The 17,792-nt window shown below is 49.4% G+C and overlaps 3 protein-coding genes and 13 non-coding genes across 16 annotated transcripts; all 16 read right to left on the reverse strand.

Annotated features, from left to right (window-relative positions):
• Positions 1 to 1,183: 1,183 nt before the first annotated feature.
• On the reverse strand, positions 1,184 to 2,459 carry LOC146193105 (uncharacterized). The gene has a single exon (XM_084600488.1). The coding sequence runs from the start codon at positions 2,438 to 2,440 to the stop codon at positions 1,184 to 1,186; it is 1,257 nt and encodes a 418-aa protein (XP_084456614.1). The 5' UTR covers positions 2,441 to 2,459.
• An 894-nt stretch (positions 2,460 to 3,353) lies between these two features.
• TRNAG-GCC (transfer RNA glycine (anticodon GCC)) lies at positions 3,354 to 3,424 on the reverse strand. Its single transcript has one exon. It is a non-coding gene; the product is annotated as a tRNA-Gly (tRNA).
• A 1,094-nt stretch (positions 3,425 to 4,518) lies between these two features.
• TRNAS-GCU (transfer RNA serine (anticodon GCU)) lies at positions 4,519 to 4,589 on the reverse strand. The gene has a single exon. It is a non-coding gene; the product is annotated as a tRNA-Ser (tRNA).
• Positions 4,590 to 4,751: 162 nt separating this feature from the next.
• Positions 4,752 to 4,822, reverse strand: TRNAC-GCA (transfer RNA cysteine (anticodon GCA)). Its single transcript has one exon. It is a non-coding gene; the product is annotated as a tRNA-Cys (tRNA).
• A 162-nt stretch (positions 4,823 to 4,984) lies between these two features.
• Positions 4,985 to 5,055, reverse strand: TRNAG-GCC (transfer RNA glycine (anticodon GCC)). The gene has a single exon. It is a non-coding gene; the product is annotated as a tRNA-Gly (tRNA).
• Positions 5,056 to 5,916: 861 nt separating this feature from the next.
• On the reverse strand, positions 5,917 to 5,987 carry TRNAG-GCC (transfer RNA glycine (anticodon GCC)). The gene has a single exon. It is a non-coding gene; the product is annotated as a tRNA-Gly (tRNA).
• A 1,093-nt stretch (positions 5,988 to 7,080) lies between these two features.
• TRNAG-GCC (transfer RNA glycine (anticodon GCC)) lies at positions 7,081 to 7,151 on the reverse strand. The gene has a single exon. It is a non-coding gene; the product is annotated as a tRNA-Gly (tRNA).
• Positions 7,152 to 7,313: 162 nt separating this feature from the next.
• TRNAG-GCC (transfer RNA glycine (anticodon GCC)) lies at positions 7,314 to 7,384 on the reverse strand. The gene has a single exon. It is a non-coding gene; the product is annotated as a tRNA-Gly (tRNA).
• A 395-nt stretch (positions 7,385 to 7,779) lies between these two features.
• Positions 7,780 to 7,850, reverse strand: TRNAG-GCC (transfer RNA glycine (anticodon GCC)). Its single transcript has one exon. It is a non-coding gene; the product is annotated as a tRNA-Gly (tRNA).
• Positions 7,851 to 8,478: 628 nt separating this feature from the next.
• On the reverse strand, positions 8,479 to 8,549 carry TRNAS-GCU (transfer RNA serine (anticodon GCU)). The gene has a single exon. It is a non-coding gene; the product is annotated as a tRNA-Ser (tRNA).
• A 162-nt stretch (positions 8,550 to 8,711) lies between these two features.
• TRNAC-GCA (transfer RNA cysteine (anticodon GCA)) lies at positions 8,712 to 8,782 on the reverse strand. The gene has a single exon. It is a non-coding gene; the product is annotated as a tRNA-Cys (tRNA).
• A 254-nt stretch (positions 8,783 to 9,036) lies between these two features.
• LOC146193116 (uncharacterized) lies at positions 9,037 to 10,264 on the reverse strand. The gene has a single exon (XM_084602561.1). It carries the CDS (start codon positions 10,247 to 10,249, stop codon positions 9,107 to 9,109), a length of 1,143 nt encoding a protein of 380 aa, XP_084458687.1. The 5' UTR covers positions 10,250 to 10,264; the 3' UTR covers positions 9,037 to 9,106.
• A 2,427-nt stretch (positions 10,265 to 12,691) lies between these two features.
• LOC146193117 (uncharacterized) lies at positions 12,692 to 13,948 on the reverse strand. The gene has a single exon (XM_084600489.1). It carries the CDS (start codon positions 13,946 to 13,948, stop codon positions 12,692 to 12,694), a length of 1,257 nt encoding a protein of 418 aa, XP_084456615.1.
• A 913-nt stretch (positions 13,949 to 14,861) lies between these two features.
• Positions 14,862 to 14,932, reverse strand: TRNAG-GCC (transfer RNA glycine (anticodon GCC)). The gene has a single exon. It is a non-coding gene; the product is annotated as a tRNA-Gly (tRNA).
• Positions 14,933 to 15,327: 395 nt separating this feature from the next.
• Positions 15,328 to 15,398, reverse strand: TRNAG-GCC (transfer RNA glycine (anticodon GCC)). Its single transcript has one exon. It is a non-coding gene; the product is annotated as a tRNA-Gly (tRNA).
• Positions 15,399 to 17,655: 2,257 nt separating this feature from the next.
• On the reverse strand, positions 17,656 to 17,726 carry TRNAG-GCC (transfer RNA glycine (anticodon GCC)). Its single transcript has one exon. It is a non-coding gene; the product is annotated as a tRNA-Gly (tRNA).
• Positions 17,727 to 17,792: the final 66 nt, after the last annotated feature.

Raw genomic sequence — 17,792 nt, forward strand, 5'->3', positions numbered from 1 at the left:
CAGGCGTCCCGCTATCTAGGTTCAGCAACAAGTTGAGTTGACGGTGCAGATCTTGCTCGTTCTCTTTACTGACATGTCGTAAAATGGTTGCTCTTTCTATTGCTTTCATTTTTATATTGTTCTTAAAACTTTCCCACTCACTCATCCAGTCCCCTGATTTCGTCGCAAACAGTGCGTTGAACATTTCCTTTACTTCGTTCACATAGCTCTCATCATCCAAAAGTTTAGAATTAAATTTCCAAAGCTCCCAGTTAAATTTAGATTTATTTTCCTTTGCTCCTATGCAAAAAACTACTAGGCTGTGATCTGTAAAAGACACGTGCTTAACTTCATAACTTCGGCACAGAGGCGCGAGTTCTAGGGAAATGTATGCACGATCTAGCCTCGCATGGCTTTCTCTTTGGAAATGGGTGTACTGGCATTGTCCAATAGGTGACAGAAGCCAACCAACATCTTCTAGATGATACTCTGTGGTTAACGTCCTTAATAAGTGTGCGCTGGGGTCCTTCACAGGCTGAAGTTTTACGCGATCTTCAGGCATACATACACAATTGAAGTCACCCACCATAACAACACATCTTTCACCCTTCAAATGCTGTTCGAGCTGCTCGAAGAACAACCTACGCTCCCCTTCCTTATTAGGTGCATAGACGCATATCATACGCCATTTCAAATTAGAGAAGGAAAAGTCAACAACAATCAGGCGTCCAGAAGGGCACACTGTGACTGCCTCCTCGACAATGCCCAGACTGTTGCGAATAAAAATAACACATCCTGCCGAATTGCCAACAGCATGACACACACATACATTGTACCTATCTCTGAATGGTTGCACCATGCGGTCCGTTTGTTCTTCACTTTCTACCTTCGTTTCTTGTATAGCGACCAAGTCCAATTCGTTTTCAAGAAATAGCCGACTAACTTGATATTGCCGCCGCCTCGCTGTCATTCCGCGAACGTTTAAGGTGGCTATACGTAACGCAGACTGGAGGTTTACTGCCATTTAATTGCAAAACAAAAGGACCGCACAGCGCTTACCACGGCAGTCTGGGAAGCAGTTGAGCATGTGCACTTGCTTTTTTGGTTGAGCCCGTAGCCACTGCGAAGAGGCCTTGCTTCTCGGTCGAAGCACCTTGAAGGGTTTGTCCAGTTCCTTGTGCACAAACTTCACAATCGCTCTTTGCTATGAGGGCGGTGTCCCGACCGTATTCCGGTCGAGGGAGATGTTTGGCTTTGGTCTGAAGCTAGGTCGCCGTGGCATGACGGCTTTGGGGGGCGGTCCCTCGTTGTTAGTGTAGTCAAGGCCGTCTCCTGCTCCCACGCTGTCCCCGGGCGTTCTTTTTGAGTTCACAGTTAATTCCATCGGCTCCCGCTGACTTCCATTGCCTGCGGCTGACGCTGCTCTTCGGTCACTACTAGACGCAGCCTTCGTAACTTCAGGTGACTGCATGCCGTCCTGGGTGTGTTCGTCTGGCTGGCCCTCCGACAAGGTGCTCTCGGAGGACTTCTCAGCAGCCTCCGAAGGCGTCTTTACTTGTGTAGCAAGTGACTGGCTTTTCGTGTCGCGGCTTGCGGCCTGCGTGGAGCCTTCAGAATTTTCGGAAGACGCGTTAGGGCATCGCGTGGACACTTCTAGCCGCCCTTTCGCTGCTTCCTCGGCGTCGGCTTCATCCATAATGAGGTCTGAAGCGTCCTCTTGTTGCAGTGGTCCAGTAACACTCGCGTAAGTTTTAACGCACATGTCCTCCCGATGACCAAAGCGCCTGCATCGGGTGCAACGAGGAACACGACACTCGCGTCTAATGTGCCCCGCAGTCCGGCACCGGAGACAAAGCGGAGCTCTGCCCGGCACTACAACCAGAGCCAACTCGCCTGCTACGCGGAGCTGGTGCGGGAGGTCATCCACCGAAACACCGGATTTCAGCTTGAGCCCAATTACTCTTGTCGTTGATGCTTTGTCCGCAACGCCACTGACACGCCACTTTTCTTTCGAAATGTCCGTTACCTTCCCAAAAGGTGCCAGGGCAGATCGCACGTCGTCGTCATGGACACCGTAGACAAGCCAGTGCAACTTCAGCCTCACGTCCTGGTTCATTGGGTCGATGATGACGCATCGTCGTTCCTTCACCTTGAAATCACGCAGGGCCAACATTTTCTTCATCCCGTCTCCGCTCTTGAATGTAAGCGCCCAGACGTGATTCATCTGGTACGCCCCCAAGGCAATCACCTCGGGGAGCATATCCAGACTATCCAACGCATCGCGGAAGTCTTCCACGCGATACGGCCGACATCTCACATCGGCATGCAGAAAAACAGTATTTAAAACATTCCGACCTGATGGCAGTTGAGGCAAAATGACTTGATAATCCTGGTCCGGTAAGTCCGCAATCCTGTTTCCGCGACCCAGCTGGGCCGCTGTTACCGCTCCGTCGGAGCACATGATGGCACGTCCGTTCGCCTCGGCGGCCGGAAGTAGCCTGAACCACCGACGCGCTTGTCTCTCCGTAGATACAGCGTCGTACAGTGAAACTGTACTGACACAAGGCTATGACATACAACGGAGTGGATGAGCGAGTGCTGTAAGAGTCAAATAAAACTAATCAGTATGATGTGCACGCTCCAGTGGTTCACTTTGAAGCAAATAAAAAGTCAACTGCGTCGGCCGGGAATCGAATCCGGTTCACCCGCGTGGCAGGCGAGTATTCTACAACTGAACCACCGACGCGCTTGTCTCTCCGTAGATACAGCGTCGTACAGTGAAACTGTACTTACACAAGGCTATGACATACAACGGAGTGGATGAGCGAGTGCTGTAAGAGTCAAATAAAACTAATCAGTATGATGTGCACGCTCCAGTGGTTCACTATGAAGCAAATAAAAAGTCAACTGCGTCGGCCGGGAATCGAGCCCGGGCCACCCGCGTGGCAGGCCAGTATTCTACCACTGAACCACCGACGCGCTTGTCTCTCCGTAGATACAGCGTCGTACAGTGAAACTGTACTGACACAAGGCTATGACATACAACGGAGTGGATGAGCGAGTGCTGTAAGAGTCAAATAAAACTAATCAGTATGATGTGCACGCTCCAGTGGTTCACTTTGAAGCAAATAAAAAGTAAACTGCGTCGGCCGGGAATCGAATCCGGGCCACCCGCGTGGCAGGCGAGTATTCTACAACTGAACCACCGACGCGCTTGTCTCTCCGTAGATACAGCGTCGTACAGTGAAACTGTACTGACACAAGGCTATGACAGAGAACGGAGTGGATGAGCGAGTGCTGTAAGAGTCAAATAAAACTAATCAGTATAATGTGCACGCTCCAGTGGTTCACTTTGAAGCAAATAAAAAGTCAACTGCGTCGGCCGGGAATCGAACCCGGGCCACCCGCGTGGCAGGCGAGTATTCTACCACTGAACCACCGACGCGCTTGTCTCTCCGTAGATACAGCGTCGTACAGGGAAACTGTACTGACACAAGGCTATGACATACAACGGAGTGGATGAGCGAGTGCTGTAAGAGTCAAATAAAACTAATCAGTATGATGTGCACGCTCCAGTGGTTCACTTTGAAGCAAATAAAAAGTCAACTGCGTCGGCCGGGAATCGAATCCGGGCCACCCGCGTGGCAGGCGAGTATTCTACAACTGAACCACCGACGCGCTTGTCTCTCCGTAGATACAGCGTCGTACAGTGAAACTGTACTCACACAAGGCTATGACATACAACGGAGTGGATGAGCGAGTGCTGTAAGAGTCAAATAAAACTAATCAGTATGATGTGCACGCTCCAGTGGTTCACTTTGAAGCAAATAAAAAGTCAACTGCCTCGGCCGGGAATCGAACCCGGGCCACCCGCGTGGCAGGCGAGTATTCTACCGCTGAACCACCGACGCGCTTGTCTCTCCGTAGATACAGCGTCGTACAGTGAAACTGTACTGACACAAGGCTATGACAGACAACGGAGTGGATGAGCGAGTGCTGTAAGCGTCAAATAAAACTAATCAGTATGATGTGCACGCTCCATTGGTTCACTTTGAAGCAAATAAAAAGTCAACTGCGTCGGCCGGGAATCGAATCCGGGCCACCCGCGTGGCAGCCGAGTATTCTACCACTGAACCACCGACGCGCCTGTCTCTCCGTAGATACTGCGTCGAACAGTGAAACTGTACTGACACAAGGCTATGACATACAACGGAGTGGATGAGCGAGTGCTGTAAGAGTCAAATAAAACTAATCAGTATGATGTGCACGCTCCAGTTGTTCACTTTGAAGCAAATAAAAAGTCAACTGCGTCGGCCGGGAATCAAACCCGGGCCACCCGCGAGGCAGGCGAGTATTCTACCACTGAACCACCGACGCGCTTGTCTCTCCGTAGATACAGCGTCGTACAGTGAAACTGTACTGACACGAGGCTATGACATACAACGGAGTGGATGAGCGAGTGCTGTAAGAGTCAAATAAAACTAATCAGTATGATGTGCACGCTCCAGTGGTTCACTTTGAAGCAAATAAAAAGTCAACTGCGTCGGCCGGGAATCGAATCCGGGCCACCCGCGTAGCAGGCGAGTATTCTACCACTGAACCACCGACGCGCTTGTCTCTCCGTAGATACAGCGTCGTACAGTGAAACTGTACTGACACGAGGCTATGACATACAACGGAGTGGATGAGCGAGTGCTGTAAGAGTCAAATAAAACTAATCAGTATGATGTGCACGCTCCAGTGGTTCACTTTGAAGCAAATAAAAAGTCAACTGCGTCGGCCGGGAATCGAATCCGGGCCACCCGCGTTGCAGGCGAGTATTCTGCCACTGAACCACCGACGCGCCTGTCTCTCCGTAGATACAGCGTCGTACAGTGAAACTGTACTGACACAAGGCTATGACATACAACGGAGTGGATGAGCGAGTGCTGTAAGAGTCAAATAAAACTAATCAGTATGATGTGCACGCTCCAGTGGTTCACTTTGAAGCAAATAAAAAGTCAACTGCGTCGGCCGGGAATCGAACCCGGGCCACCCGCGTGGCAGGCGAGTATTCTACCACTGAACCACCGACGCGCTTGTTTCTCCGTAGATACAGCGTCGTACAGTGAAACTGTACTGACACAAGGCTATGACATACAACGGAGTGGATGAGCGAGTGCTGTAAGAGTCAAATAAAACTAATCAGTATGATGTGCACGCTCCAGTGGTTCACTTTGAAGCAAATAAAAAGTCAACTGCGTCGGCCGGGAATCGAATCCGGTTCACCCGCGTGGCAGGCGAGTATTCTACAACTGAACCACCGACGCGCTTGTCTCTCCGTAGATACAGCGTCGTACAGTGAAACTGTACTTACACAAGGCTATGACATACAACGGAGTGGATGAGCGAGTGCTGTAAGAGTCAAATAAAACTAATCAGTATGATGTGCACGCTCCAGTGGTTCACTATGAAGCAAATAAAAAGTCAACTGCGTCGGCCGGGAATCGAGCCCGGGCCACCCGCGTGGCAGGCCAGTATTCTACCACTGAACCACCGACGCGCTTGTCTCTCCGTAGATACAGCGTCGTACAGTGAAACTGTACTGACACAAGGCTATGACATACAACGGAGTGGATGAGCGAGTGCTGTAAGAGTCAAATAAAACTAATCAGTATGATGTGCACGCTCCAGTGGTTCACTTTGAAGCAAATAAAAAGTAAACTGCGTCGGCCGGGAATCGAATCCGGGCCACCCGCGTGGCAGGCGAGTATTCTACAACTGAACCACCGACGCGCTTGTCTCTCCGTAGATACAGCGTCGTACAGTGAAACTGTACTGACACAAGGCTATGACAGAGAACGGAGTGGATGAGCGAGTGCTGTAAGAGTCAAATAAAACTAATCAGTATAATGTGCACGCTCCAGTGGTTCACTTTGAAGCAAATAAAAAGTCAACTGCGTCGGCCGGGAATCGAACCCGGGCCACCCGCGTGGCAGGCGAGTATTCTACCACTGAACCACCGACGCGCTTGTCTCTCCGTAGATACAGCGTCGTACAGGGAAACTGTACTGCCACAAGGCTATGACATACAACGGAGTGGATGAGCGAGTGCTGTAAGAGTCAAATAAAACTAATCAGTATGATGTGCACGCTCCAGTGGTTCACTCTGAAGCAAATAAAAAGTCAACTGCGTCGGCCGGGAATCGAATCCGGGCCACCCGCGTGGCAGGCGAGTATTCTACAACTGAACCACCGACGCGCTTGTCTCTCCGTAGATACAGCGTCGTACAGTGAAACTGTACTGACACAAGGCTATGACATACAACGGAGTGGATGAGCGAGTGCTGTAAGAGTCAAATAAAACTAATCAGTATGATGTGCACGCTCCAGTGGTTCACTTTGAAGCAAATAAAAAGTCAACTGCGTCGGCCGGGAATCGAATCCGGGCCACCCGCGTGGCAGGCGAGTATACTACCACTGAACCACCGACGCGCTTGACTCTCCGTAGATACAGCGTCGTAGAGTGAAACTGTACTGAGGCAAGGCTATGACATACAACGGAGTGGATGAGCGAGTGCTGTAAGCGTCAAATAAAACTAATCATATGATGTGCACGCTCCAGTGGTTCACTTTGAAGCAAATAAAAAGTCAACTGCGTCGGCCGGGAATCGAATCCGGGCCACCCGCGTGGCAGGCGAGTATTCTACCACTGAACCACCGACGCGCCTGTCTCTCCGTAGATACTGCGTCGAACAGTGAAACTGTACTGACACAAGGCTATGACATACAACGGAGTGGATGAGCGAGTGCTGTAAGAGTCAAATAAAACTAATCAGTATGATGTGCATGCTCCAGTTGTTCACTTTCAAGCAAATAAAAAGTCAACTGCGTCGGCCGGGAATCAAACCCGGGCCACCCGCGTGGCAGGCGAGTATTCTACCACTGAACCACCGACGCGCCTGTCTTTTCGTAGATACAGCGTCGTACAGTGAAACTGTACTGACACAAGGCTATGACATACAACGGAGTGGATGAGCGAGTGCTGTAAGAGTCAAATAAAACTAATCAGTATGATGTGCACGCTCCAGTGGTTCACTTTGAAGCAAATAAAAAGTCAACTGCGTCGGCCGGGAATCGAACCCGGGCCACCCGCGTGGCAGGCGAGTATTCTACCACTGAACCACCGACGCGCCTGTCTCTCCGTAGATACAGCGTCGTACAGTGAAACTGTACTGACACAAGGCTATGACACACAATGGAGTGGATGAGCGAGTGCTGTAAGAGTCAAATAAAACTAATCAGTATGATGTGCACGCTCCAGTGGTTCACTTTGAAGCAAATAAAAAGTCAACTGCGTCAGCCGGGAATCGAACCCGGGCCACCCGCGTGGCAGGCGAGTATTCTACCACTGAACCACCGACGCGCTTGTCTCTCCGTAGATACAGCGTCGTACAGTGAAACTGTACTGACACAAGGCTATGACATACAACGGAGTGGATGAGCGAGTGCTGTAAGAGTCAAATAAAACTAATCAGTATGATGTGCACGCTCCAGTGGTTCACTTTGAAGCAAATAAAAAGTCAACTGCGTCGGCCGGGAATCGAATCCGGGCCACCCGCGTGGCAGGCGAGTATTCTACCACTGAACCACCGACGCGCTTGTCTCTCCGTAGATACAGCGTCGTACAGTGAAACTGTACTGACACAAGGCTATGACATACAACGGAGTGGATGAGCGAGTGCTGTAAGAGTCAAATAAAACTAATCAGTATGATGTGCACGCTCCAGTGGTTCACTTTGAAGCAAATAAAAAGTCAACTGCGTCGGCCGGGAATCGAACCCGGGCCACCCGCGTGGCAGGCGAGTATTCTACCACTGAACCACCGACGCGCTTGTCTCTCCGTAGATACAGCGTCGTACAGTGAAACTGTACTGACACAAGGCTATGACATACAACGGAGTGGATGAGCGAGTGCTGTAAGAGTCAAATAAAACTAATCAGTATGATGTGCACGCTCCAGTGGTTCACTTTGAAGCAAATAAAAAGTCAACTGCGTCGGCCGGGAATCGAATCCGGGCCACCCGCGTGGCAGGCGAGTATTCTACCACTGAACCACCGACGCGCTTGTCTCTCCGTAGATACAGCGTCGTACAGTGAAACTGTACTGACACAAGGCTATGACATACAACGGAGTGGATGAGCGAGTGCTGTAAGAGTAAAATAAAACTAATCAGTATGATGTGCACGCTCCAGTGGTTCACTTTGAAGCAAATAAAAAGTCAACTGCGCCGGCCGGGAATCGAACCCGGGCAACCCGCGAGGCAGGCGAGTATTCTACCACTGAACCACCGACGCGCTTGTCTCTCCGTAGATACAGCGTCGTACAGTGAAACTGTACTGACACGAGGCTATGACATACAACGGAGTGGATGAGCGAGTGCTGTAAGAGTCAAATAAAACTAATCAGTATGATGTGCACGCTCCAGTGGTTCACTTTGAAGCAAATAAAAAGTCAACTGCGTCGGCCGGGAATCGAATCCGGGGCACCCGCGTAGCAGGCGAGTATTCTACCACTGAACCACCGACGCGCTTGTCTCTCCGTAGATACAGCGTCGTACAGTGAAACTGTACTGACACGAGGCTATGACATACAGCGGAGTGGATGAGCGAGTGCTGTAAGAGTCAAATAAAACTAATCAGTATGATGTGCACGCTCCAGTGGTTCACTTTGAAGCAAATAAAAAGTCAACTGCGTCGGCCGGGAATCGAATCCGGGCCACCCGCGTTGCAGGCGAGTATTCTGCCACTGAACCACCGAAGCGCCTGTCTCTCCGTAGATACAGCGTCGTACAGTGAAACTGTACTGACACAAGGCTATGACATACAACGGAGTGGATGAGCGAGTGCTGTAAGAGTCAAATAAAACTAATCAGTATGATGTGCACGCTCCAGTGGTTCACTTTGAAGCAAATAAAAAGTCAACTGCGTCGGCTGGGAATCGAACCCGGGCCACCCGCGTGGCAGGCGAGTATTCTACCACTGAACCACCGACGCTTTTTTTTTGTTTTTATTGCCTGCTTTGACAAATACACTGCAAATATATACAGATAAAACACGGTGACCATGCCGTGGTCAGCGTGAATGCTTAAAACTTCTTAAAATGAACAAGTTCATCTAGGACGCCAATCCAGTCTGGAGGTTCTGGCAATGTACGGTAAACATCTCGTAAGTACAAAATGCTTTCAATGAAATTCTCCCTGACTGGACGGACGTTTACATCGGCGTGCCTAACAGCCATCCTTGTTCGCCATATGCTGTGGAGCCCCAGAACCATGATTAGATCATAAGGAATGTCTCCATCGTTTTCAATTGGTAGAAAACGGATTCCGTACGGTGTTATTGGTAGGTCTTTCTTTAGAGTCCTTTGCAAGATGTCCCAGTAGAAGACTGGATCCCAGCAATCAATAAATACATGATCTATTGTTTCTGGTTTCTTGCATAATATACAGTTAGTTGTCCATGGAACGAATATTCCCTTTTCCTCTAACCAAGTCTTAACTGGGAGCGTGCCTGTATGAAGTTTAAAGAAGAAGGTTTTAATGCTGGGCTTAATATTCATCTTTTTAACTCTCTTTAAAACATCATTTCCTGGGCGTCCACAGTATATTGTTCGGTACCTGGGTGTTGGCAACATTGTATCCAGTAGGTCTCTGTACAGTTTTTTCCTTTGCACTGAACTTAAGTACTCAAGGGAAAATCGAGCCTTTAAGATTTGTACTGCAAGTACAACTTCTCGCCAAAACCCAGTTACTGCGCGTCCACCGTCATTGCATGATGAAACAATAAATCCAGGTAAGGCATTGCTTAAGTGCACTTGCATTACTGTGCGCAAAAAGTAGTCTTTCTGGTCCCGCAGAAAAATAAATCGCGACACAATTTGTCTTAAAAACAGGTGAGACAGGCCTAATCCACCATTACAAACAGAATGAAACAAATTCGTCCTACTAGTACGTTCCCAACTTGCCCCCCAAATGAAAACCGCGAACACTCTGTGAATTTTTTGCAGATTTGTGCGTTTCATGAACAAAAATTGGAGTACGAACCACACCTTGGATATCAAAAAAAGATTGGAGACAGTCGCGCGGGCAAACATGGACAAATTACGGCCTTGCCAGCCTTGCGCCTTTTCCCTGACCCTTTCTGTCTCTTGACGCCAGTACTGTTCGCTATCTTGATAGCTGTCAAGTGGCATACCCAGATACTTCGTAGGCAACGATGTCCATCGCATGTTTGCAAACGTTTCCGGTCTTTCCTACCAGTTACCATGCCAAAAGCCAGCCGATTTTTCCCAGTTAATCTCACAGCCAGTTGCGGTGCAAAAACCGCCAGCAACCTCGACTGCCTCACTTACGCTTTGTCGGTTCACACAGAAAATGGCTATATCATCCGCGTACGCAAGTACTTTCACTTCAGATGCTTGTAGCTTAAATCCACGGATTCTTTCATTATTAATCAGGCTTAAACAAAAGGGCTCTAGATACAAGGCAAATAGAAGAGGGGACAATGGACATCCTTGCCTCACTGACGATCGCACGGCTATTGCGTCAGTAAGACTTTTATTTACAATAATACGGGTAGAGCACCCAGCGTATGCCATTTTGACTCCATCTACGATAACACTTCCGATATTTACATGCTCTAAAATGGTGAAAAGGACGTCATGTGAAACGTTGTCAAATGCTTTTGACAAGTCAAGCTGCATCATTGCTACATGTCTTCCGTCTGCATCACAACACTCTAAAACGCATCTTGCTGTGTGTACATTCGTACAGATAGTGCGGCCCTTAATGCCGCATGTTTGGTGTGGACCTACCAACTGTTTAATGACACCTTGCACCCTCCTTGCCAACACTTTCATAAACAATTTATAATCCACATTTGTGAGGCTTATAGGCCGATAGGACTCCACCGATAGAAGTTTGACTGCGTCATCTGATTTAGGAATTAAGACAATATGTGAAGCTTTGAAAGATGGCGGCATTTGTTTAACATGGTATGCTTCCTTTATTACGCAGTACAATGCCCTGCTGGCTTCTGATTTGAATTTCTTGTAAAAAGCAGCCCCTAATCCGTCAGGACCGGGTGATTTTCCAGCGCTTATTTCTTCTATAGCCAGCTCAATTTCAAGTACACTGATTGGTTGCTCAAGCCTGGCTTTAACTTCATCCTCAAGCCTGGGCATGGTCTGCAAAAACTGACTTTCGAATTGTTCTTTCCTTTGCTTAGCCCGCCCAAGTAGCTCACTATAGTACTCTGCAAACGCTTCTTTGATAACCTCGCATTCTGTTGCAACTTCGTTATGGTGAAGTATCTTTTTAATTTTGTTTTTTTCCACGTATCTTTTCTCGTCACCGAGTGAGCGCTTGTTCGGTGTCTCGCCAACCCATAATCCCTCTGCTCGTGCTCGCACAATAGCTCCCCTATATCTTTCTTCATCGATAAGCTCAAGTTTATTCTTAACTTCTTTAATCTGCTTCGACCACAATCCAGGCGTCCCGCTATCTAGGTTCAGCAACAAGTTGAGTTGACGGTGCAGATCTTGCTCGTTCTCTTTACTGACATGTCGTAAAATGGTTGCTCTTTCTATTGCTTTCATTTTTATATTGTTCTTAAAACTTTCCCACTCACTCATCCAGTCCCCTGATTTCGTCGCAAACAGTGCGTTGAACATTTCCTTTACTTCGTTCACATAGCTCTCATCATCCAAAAGTTTAGAATTAAATTTCCAAAGCTCCCAGTTAAATTTAGATTTATTTTCCTTTGCTCCTATGCAAAAAACTACTAGGCTGTGATCTGTAAAAGACACGTGCTTAACTTCATAACTTCGGCACAGAGGCGCGAGTTCTAGGGAAATGTATGCACGATCTAGCCTCGCATGGCTTTCTCTTTGGAAATGGGTGTACTGGCATTGTCCAATAGGTGACAGAAGCCAACCAACATCTTCTAGATGATACTCTGTGGTTAACGTCCTTAATAAGTGTGCGCTGGGGTCCTTCACAGGCTGAAGTTTTACGCGATCTTCAGGCATACATACACAATTGAAGTCACCCACCATAACAACACATCTTTCACCCTTCAAATGCTGTTCGAGCTGCTCGAAGAACAACCTACGCTCCCCTTCCTTATTAGGTGCATAGACGCATATCATACGCCATTTCAAATTAGAGAAGGAAAAGTCAACAACAATCAGGCGTCCAGAAGGGCACACTGTGACTGCCTCCTCGACAATGCCCAGACTGTTGCGAATAAAAATAACACATCCTGCCGAATTGCCAACAGCATGACACACACATACATTGTACCTATCTCTGAATGGTTGCACCATGCGGTCCGTTTGTTCTTCACTTTCTACCTTCGTTTCTTGTATAGCGACCAAGTCCAATTCGTTTTCAAGAAATAGCCGACTAACTTGATATTGCCGCCGCCTCGCTGTCATTCCGCGAACGTTTAAGGTGGCTATACGTAACGCAGACTGGAGGTTTACTGCCATTTAATTGCAAAACAAAAGGACCGCACAGCGCTTACCACGGCAGTCTGGGAAGCAGTTGAGCATGTGCACTTGCTTTTTTGGTTGAGCCCGTAGCCACTGCGAAGAGGCCTTGCTTCTCGGTCGAAGCACCTTGAAGGGTTTGTCCAGTTCCTTGTGCACAAACTTCACAATCGCTCTTTGCTATGAGGGCGGTGTCCCGACCGTATTCCGGTCGAGGGAGATGTTTGGCTTTGGTCTGAAGCTAGGTCGCCGTGGCATGACGGCTTTGGGGGGCGGTCCCTCGTTGTTAGTGTAGTCAAGGCCGTCTCCTGCTCCCACGCTGTCCCCGGGCGTTCTTTTTGAGTTCACAGTTAATTCCATCGGCTCCCGCTGACTTCCATTGCCTGCGGCTGACGCTGCTCTTCGGTCACTACTAGACGCAGCCTTCGTAACTTCAGGTGACTGCATGCCGTCCTGGGTGTGTTCGTCTGGCTGGCCCTCCGACAAGGTGCTCTCGGAGGACTTCTCAGCAGCCTCCGAAGGCGTCTTTACTTGTGTAGCAAGTGACTGGCTTTTCGTGTCGCGGCTTGCGGCCTGCGTGGAGCCTTCAGAATTTTCGGAAGACGCGTTAGGGCATCGCGTGGACACTTCTAGCCGCCCTTTCGCTGCTTCCTCGGCGTCGGCTTCATCCATAATGAGGTCTGAAGCGTCCTCTTGTTGCAGTGGTCCAGTAACACTCGCGTAAGTTTTAACGCACATGTCCTCCCGATGACCAAAGCGCCTGCATCGGGTGCAACGAGGAACACGACACTCGCGTCTAATGTGCCCCGCAGTCCGGCACCGGAGACAAAGCGGAGCTCTGCCCGGCACTACAACCAGAGCCAACTCGCCTGCTACGCGGAGCTGGTGCGGGAGGTCATCCACCGAAACACCGGATTTCAGCTTGAGCCCAATTACTCTTGTCGTTGATGCTTTGTCCGCAACGCCACTGACACGCCACTTTTCTTTCGAAATGTCCGTTACCTTCCCAAAAGGTGCCAGGGCAGATCGCACGTCGTCGTCATGGACACCGTAGACAACCCAGTGCAACTTCAGCCTCACGTCCTGGTTCATTGGGTCGATGATGACGCATCGTCGTTCCTTCACCTTGAAATCACGCAGGGCCAACATTTTCTTCATCCCGTCTCCGCTCTTGAATGTAAGCGCCCAGACGTGATTCATCTGGTACGCCCCCAAGGCAATCACCTCGGGGAGCATATCCAGACTATCCAACGCATCGCGGAAGTCTTCCACGCGATACGGCCGACATCTCACATCGGCATGCAGAAAAACAGTATTTAAAACATTCCGACCTGATGGCAGTTGAGGCAAAATGACTTGATAATCCTGGTCCGGCAAGTCCGCAATCCTGTTTCCGCGACCCAGCTGGGCCGCTGTTACCGCTCCGTCGGAGCACATGATGGCACGTCCGTTCGCCTCGGCGGCCGGAAGTAGCCTGAACCACCGACGCGCTTGTCTCTCCGTAGATACAGCGTCGTACAGTGAAACTGTACTGACACAAGGCTATGACATACAACGGAGTGGATGAGCGAGTGCTGTAAGAGTCAAATAAAACTAATCAGTATGATGTGCACGCTCCAGTGGTTCACTTTGAAGCAAATAAAAAGTCAACTGCGTCGGCCGGGAATCGAATCCGGTTCACCCGCGTGGCAGGCGAGTATTCTACAACTGAACCACCGACGCGCTTGTCTCTCCGTAGATACAGCGTCGTACAGTGAAACTGTACTTACACAAGGCTATGACATACAACGGAGTGGATGAGCGAGTGCTGTAAGAGTCAAATAAAACTAATCAGTATGATGTGCACGCTCCAGTGGTTCACTATGAAGCAAATAAAAAGTCAACTGCGTCGGCCGGGAATCGAGCCCGGGCCACCCGCGTGGCAGGCCAGTATTCTACCACTGAACCACCGACGCGCTTGTCTCTCCGTAGATACAGCGTCGTACAGTGAAACTGTACTGACACAAGGCTATGACATACAACGGAGTGGATGAGCGAGTGCTGTAAGAGTCAAATAAAACTAATCAGTATGATGTGCACGCTCCAGTGGTTCACTTTGAAGCAAATAAAAAGTAAACTGCGTCGGCCGGGAATCGAATCCGGGCCACCCGCGTGGCAGGCGAGTATTCTACAACTGAACCACCGACGCGCTTGTCTCTCCGTAGATACAGCGTCGTACAGTGAAACTGTACTGACACAAGGCTATGACAGAGAACGGAGTGGATGAGCGAGTGCTGTAAGAGTCAAATAAAACTAATCAGTATAATGTGCACGCTCCAGTGGTTCACTTTGAAGCAAATAAAAAGTCAACTGCGTCGGCCGGGAATCGAACCCGGGCCACCCGCGTGGCAGGCGAGTATTCTACCACTGAACCACCGACGCGCTTGTCTCTCCGTAGATACAGCGTCGTACAGGGAAACTGTACTGACACAAGGCTATGACATACAACGGAGTGGATGAGCGAGTGCTGTAAGAGTCAAATAAAACTAATCAGTATGATGTGCACGCTCCAGTGGTTCACTTTGAAGCAAATAAAAAGTCAACTGCGTCGGCCGGGAATCGAATCCGGGCCACCCGCGTGGCAGGCGAGTATTCTACAACTGAACCACCGACGCGCTTGTCTCTCCGTAGATACAGCGTCGTACAGTGAAACTGTACTGACACAAGGCTATGACATACAACGGAGTGGATGAGCGAGTGCTGTAAGAGTCAAATAAAACTAATCAGTATGATGTGCACGCTCCAGTGGTTCACTTTGAAGCAAATAAAAAGTCAACTGCGTCGGCCGGGAATCGAACCCGGGCCACCCGCGTGGCAGGCGAGTATTCTACCGCTGAACCACCGACGCGTTTGTCTCTCCGTAGATACAGCGTCGTACAGTGAAACTGTACTGACACAAGGCTATGACATACAACGGAGTGGATGAGCGAGTGCTGTAAGAGTCAAATAAAACTAATCAGTATGATGTGCACGCTCCAGTGGTTCACTTTGAAGCAAATAAAAAGTCAACTGCGTCGGCCGGGAATCGAATCCGGGCCACCCGCGTGGCAGGCGAGTATTCTACCACTGAACCACCGACGCGCTTGTCTCTCCGTAGATACAGCGTCGTACAGTGAAACTGTACTGACACAAGGCTATGACAGACAACGGAGTGGATGAGCGAGTGCTGTAAGAGTCAAATAAAACTAATCAGTATGATGTGCACGCTCCAGTGGTTCACTTTGAAGCAAATAAAAAGTCAACTGCGTCGGCCGGGAATCGAATCCAGGCCACCCGCGTGGCAGGCGAGTATTCTACCACTGAACCACCGACGCGCTTGTCTCTCCGTAGATACAGCGTCGTACAGTGAAACTGTACTGACACAAGGCTATGACATACAACGGAGTGGATGAGCGAGTGCTGTAAGAGTCAAATAAAACTAATCAGTATGATGTGCACGCTCCAGTGGTTCACTTTGAAGCAAATAAAAAGTCAACTGCGTCGGCCGGGAATCGAATCCGGGCCACCCGCGCGGCAGGCGAGTATTCTGCCACTGAACCACCGACGCGCCTGTCTCTCCGTAGATACAGCGTCGTACAGTGAAACTGTACTGACACAAGGCTATGACATACAACGGAGTGGATGAGCGAGTGCTGTAAGAGTCAAATAAAACTAATCAGTATGATGTGCACGCTCCAGTGGTTCACTTTGAAGCAAATAAAAAGTCAACTGCTTCGGCCGGGAATCGAACCCGGGCCACCCGCGTGGCAGGCGAGTATTCTACCACTGAACCACCGACGCGCTTGTCTCTCCGTAGATACAGCGTCGTACAGTGAAACTGTACTGACACAAGGCTATGACATACAACGGAGTGGATGAGCGAGTGCTGTAAGAGTCAAATAAAACTAATCAGTATGATGTGCACGCTCCAGTGGTTCACTTTGAAGCAAATAAAAAGTCAACTGCGTCGGCCGGGAATCGAATCCGGGCCACCCGCGTGGCAGGCGAGTATTCTACAACTGAACCACCGACGCGCTTGTCTCTCCGTAGATACAGCGTCGTACAGTGAAACTGTACTGACACAAGGCTATGACATACAACGGAGTGGATGAGCGAGTGCTGTAAGAGTCAAATAAAACTAATCAGTGATGTGCACGCTCCAGTGGTTCACTTTGAAGCAAATAAAAAGTCAACTGCGTCGGCCGAGAATCGAATCCGGTTCACCCTCGTGGCAGGCGAGTATTGTACAACTGAACCACCGACGCGCTTGTCTCTCCGTAGATACAGCGTCGTACAGTGAAACTGTACTTACACAAGGCTATGACATACAACGGAGTGGATGAGCGAGTGCTGTAAGAGTCAAATAAAACTAATCAGTATGATGTGCACGCTCCAGTGGTTCACTTTGAAGCAAATAAAAAGTCAACTGCGTCGGCCGGGAATCGAATCCGGGCCACCCGCGTGGCAGGCCAGTATTCTACCACTGAACCACCGACGCGCTTGTCTCTCCGTAGATACAGCGTCGTACAGTGAAACTGTACTGACACAAGGCTATGACATACAACGGAGTGGATGAGCGAGTGCTGTAAGAGTCAAATAAAACTAATCAGTATAATGTGCACGCTCCAGTGGTTCACTTTGAAGCAAATAAAAAGTCAACTGCGTCGGCCGGGAATCGAACCCGGGCCACCCGCGTGGCAGGCGAGTATTCTACCACTGAACCACTGACGCGCTTGTCTCTCCGTAGATACAGCGTCGTACAGGGAAACTGTACTGACACAAGGCTATGACATACAACGGAGTGGATGAGCGAGTGCTGTAAGAGTCAAATAAAACTAATCAGTATGATGTGCACGCTCCAGTGGTTCACTTTGAAGCAAATAAAAAGTCAACTGCGTCGGCCGGGAATCGAATCCGGGCCACCCGCGTGGCAGGCGAGTATTCTACAACTGAACCACCGACGCGCTTGTCTCTCCGTAGATACAGCGTCGTACAGTGAAACTGTACTGACACAAGGCTATGACATACAACGGAGTGGATGAGCGAGTGCTGTAAGAGTCAAATAAAACTAATCAGTATGATGTGCACGCTCCAGTGGTTCACTTTGAAGCAAATAAAAAGTCAACTGCGTCGGCCGGGAATCGAACCCGGGCCACCCGCGTGGCAGGCGAGTATTCTACCGCTGAACCACCGACGCGCTTGTCTCTCCGTAGATACAGCGTCGTACAGTGAAACTGTACTGACACAAGGCTATGACATACAA

The sequence above is a fragment of the Amblyomma maculatum genome, chromosome 4, assembly GCF_055883805.1.
Source record: "Amblyomma maculatum isolate TAMU_Amacu chromosome 4, ASM5588380v1, whole genome shotgun sequence".
Classification (NCBI taxonomy): domain Eukaryota; kingdom Metazoa; phylum Arthropoda; class Arachnida; order Ixodida; family Ixodidae; genus Amblyomma; species Amblyomma maculatum.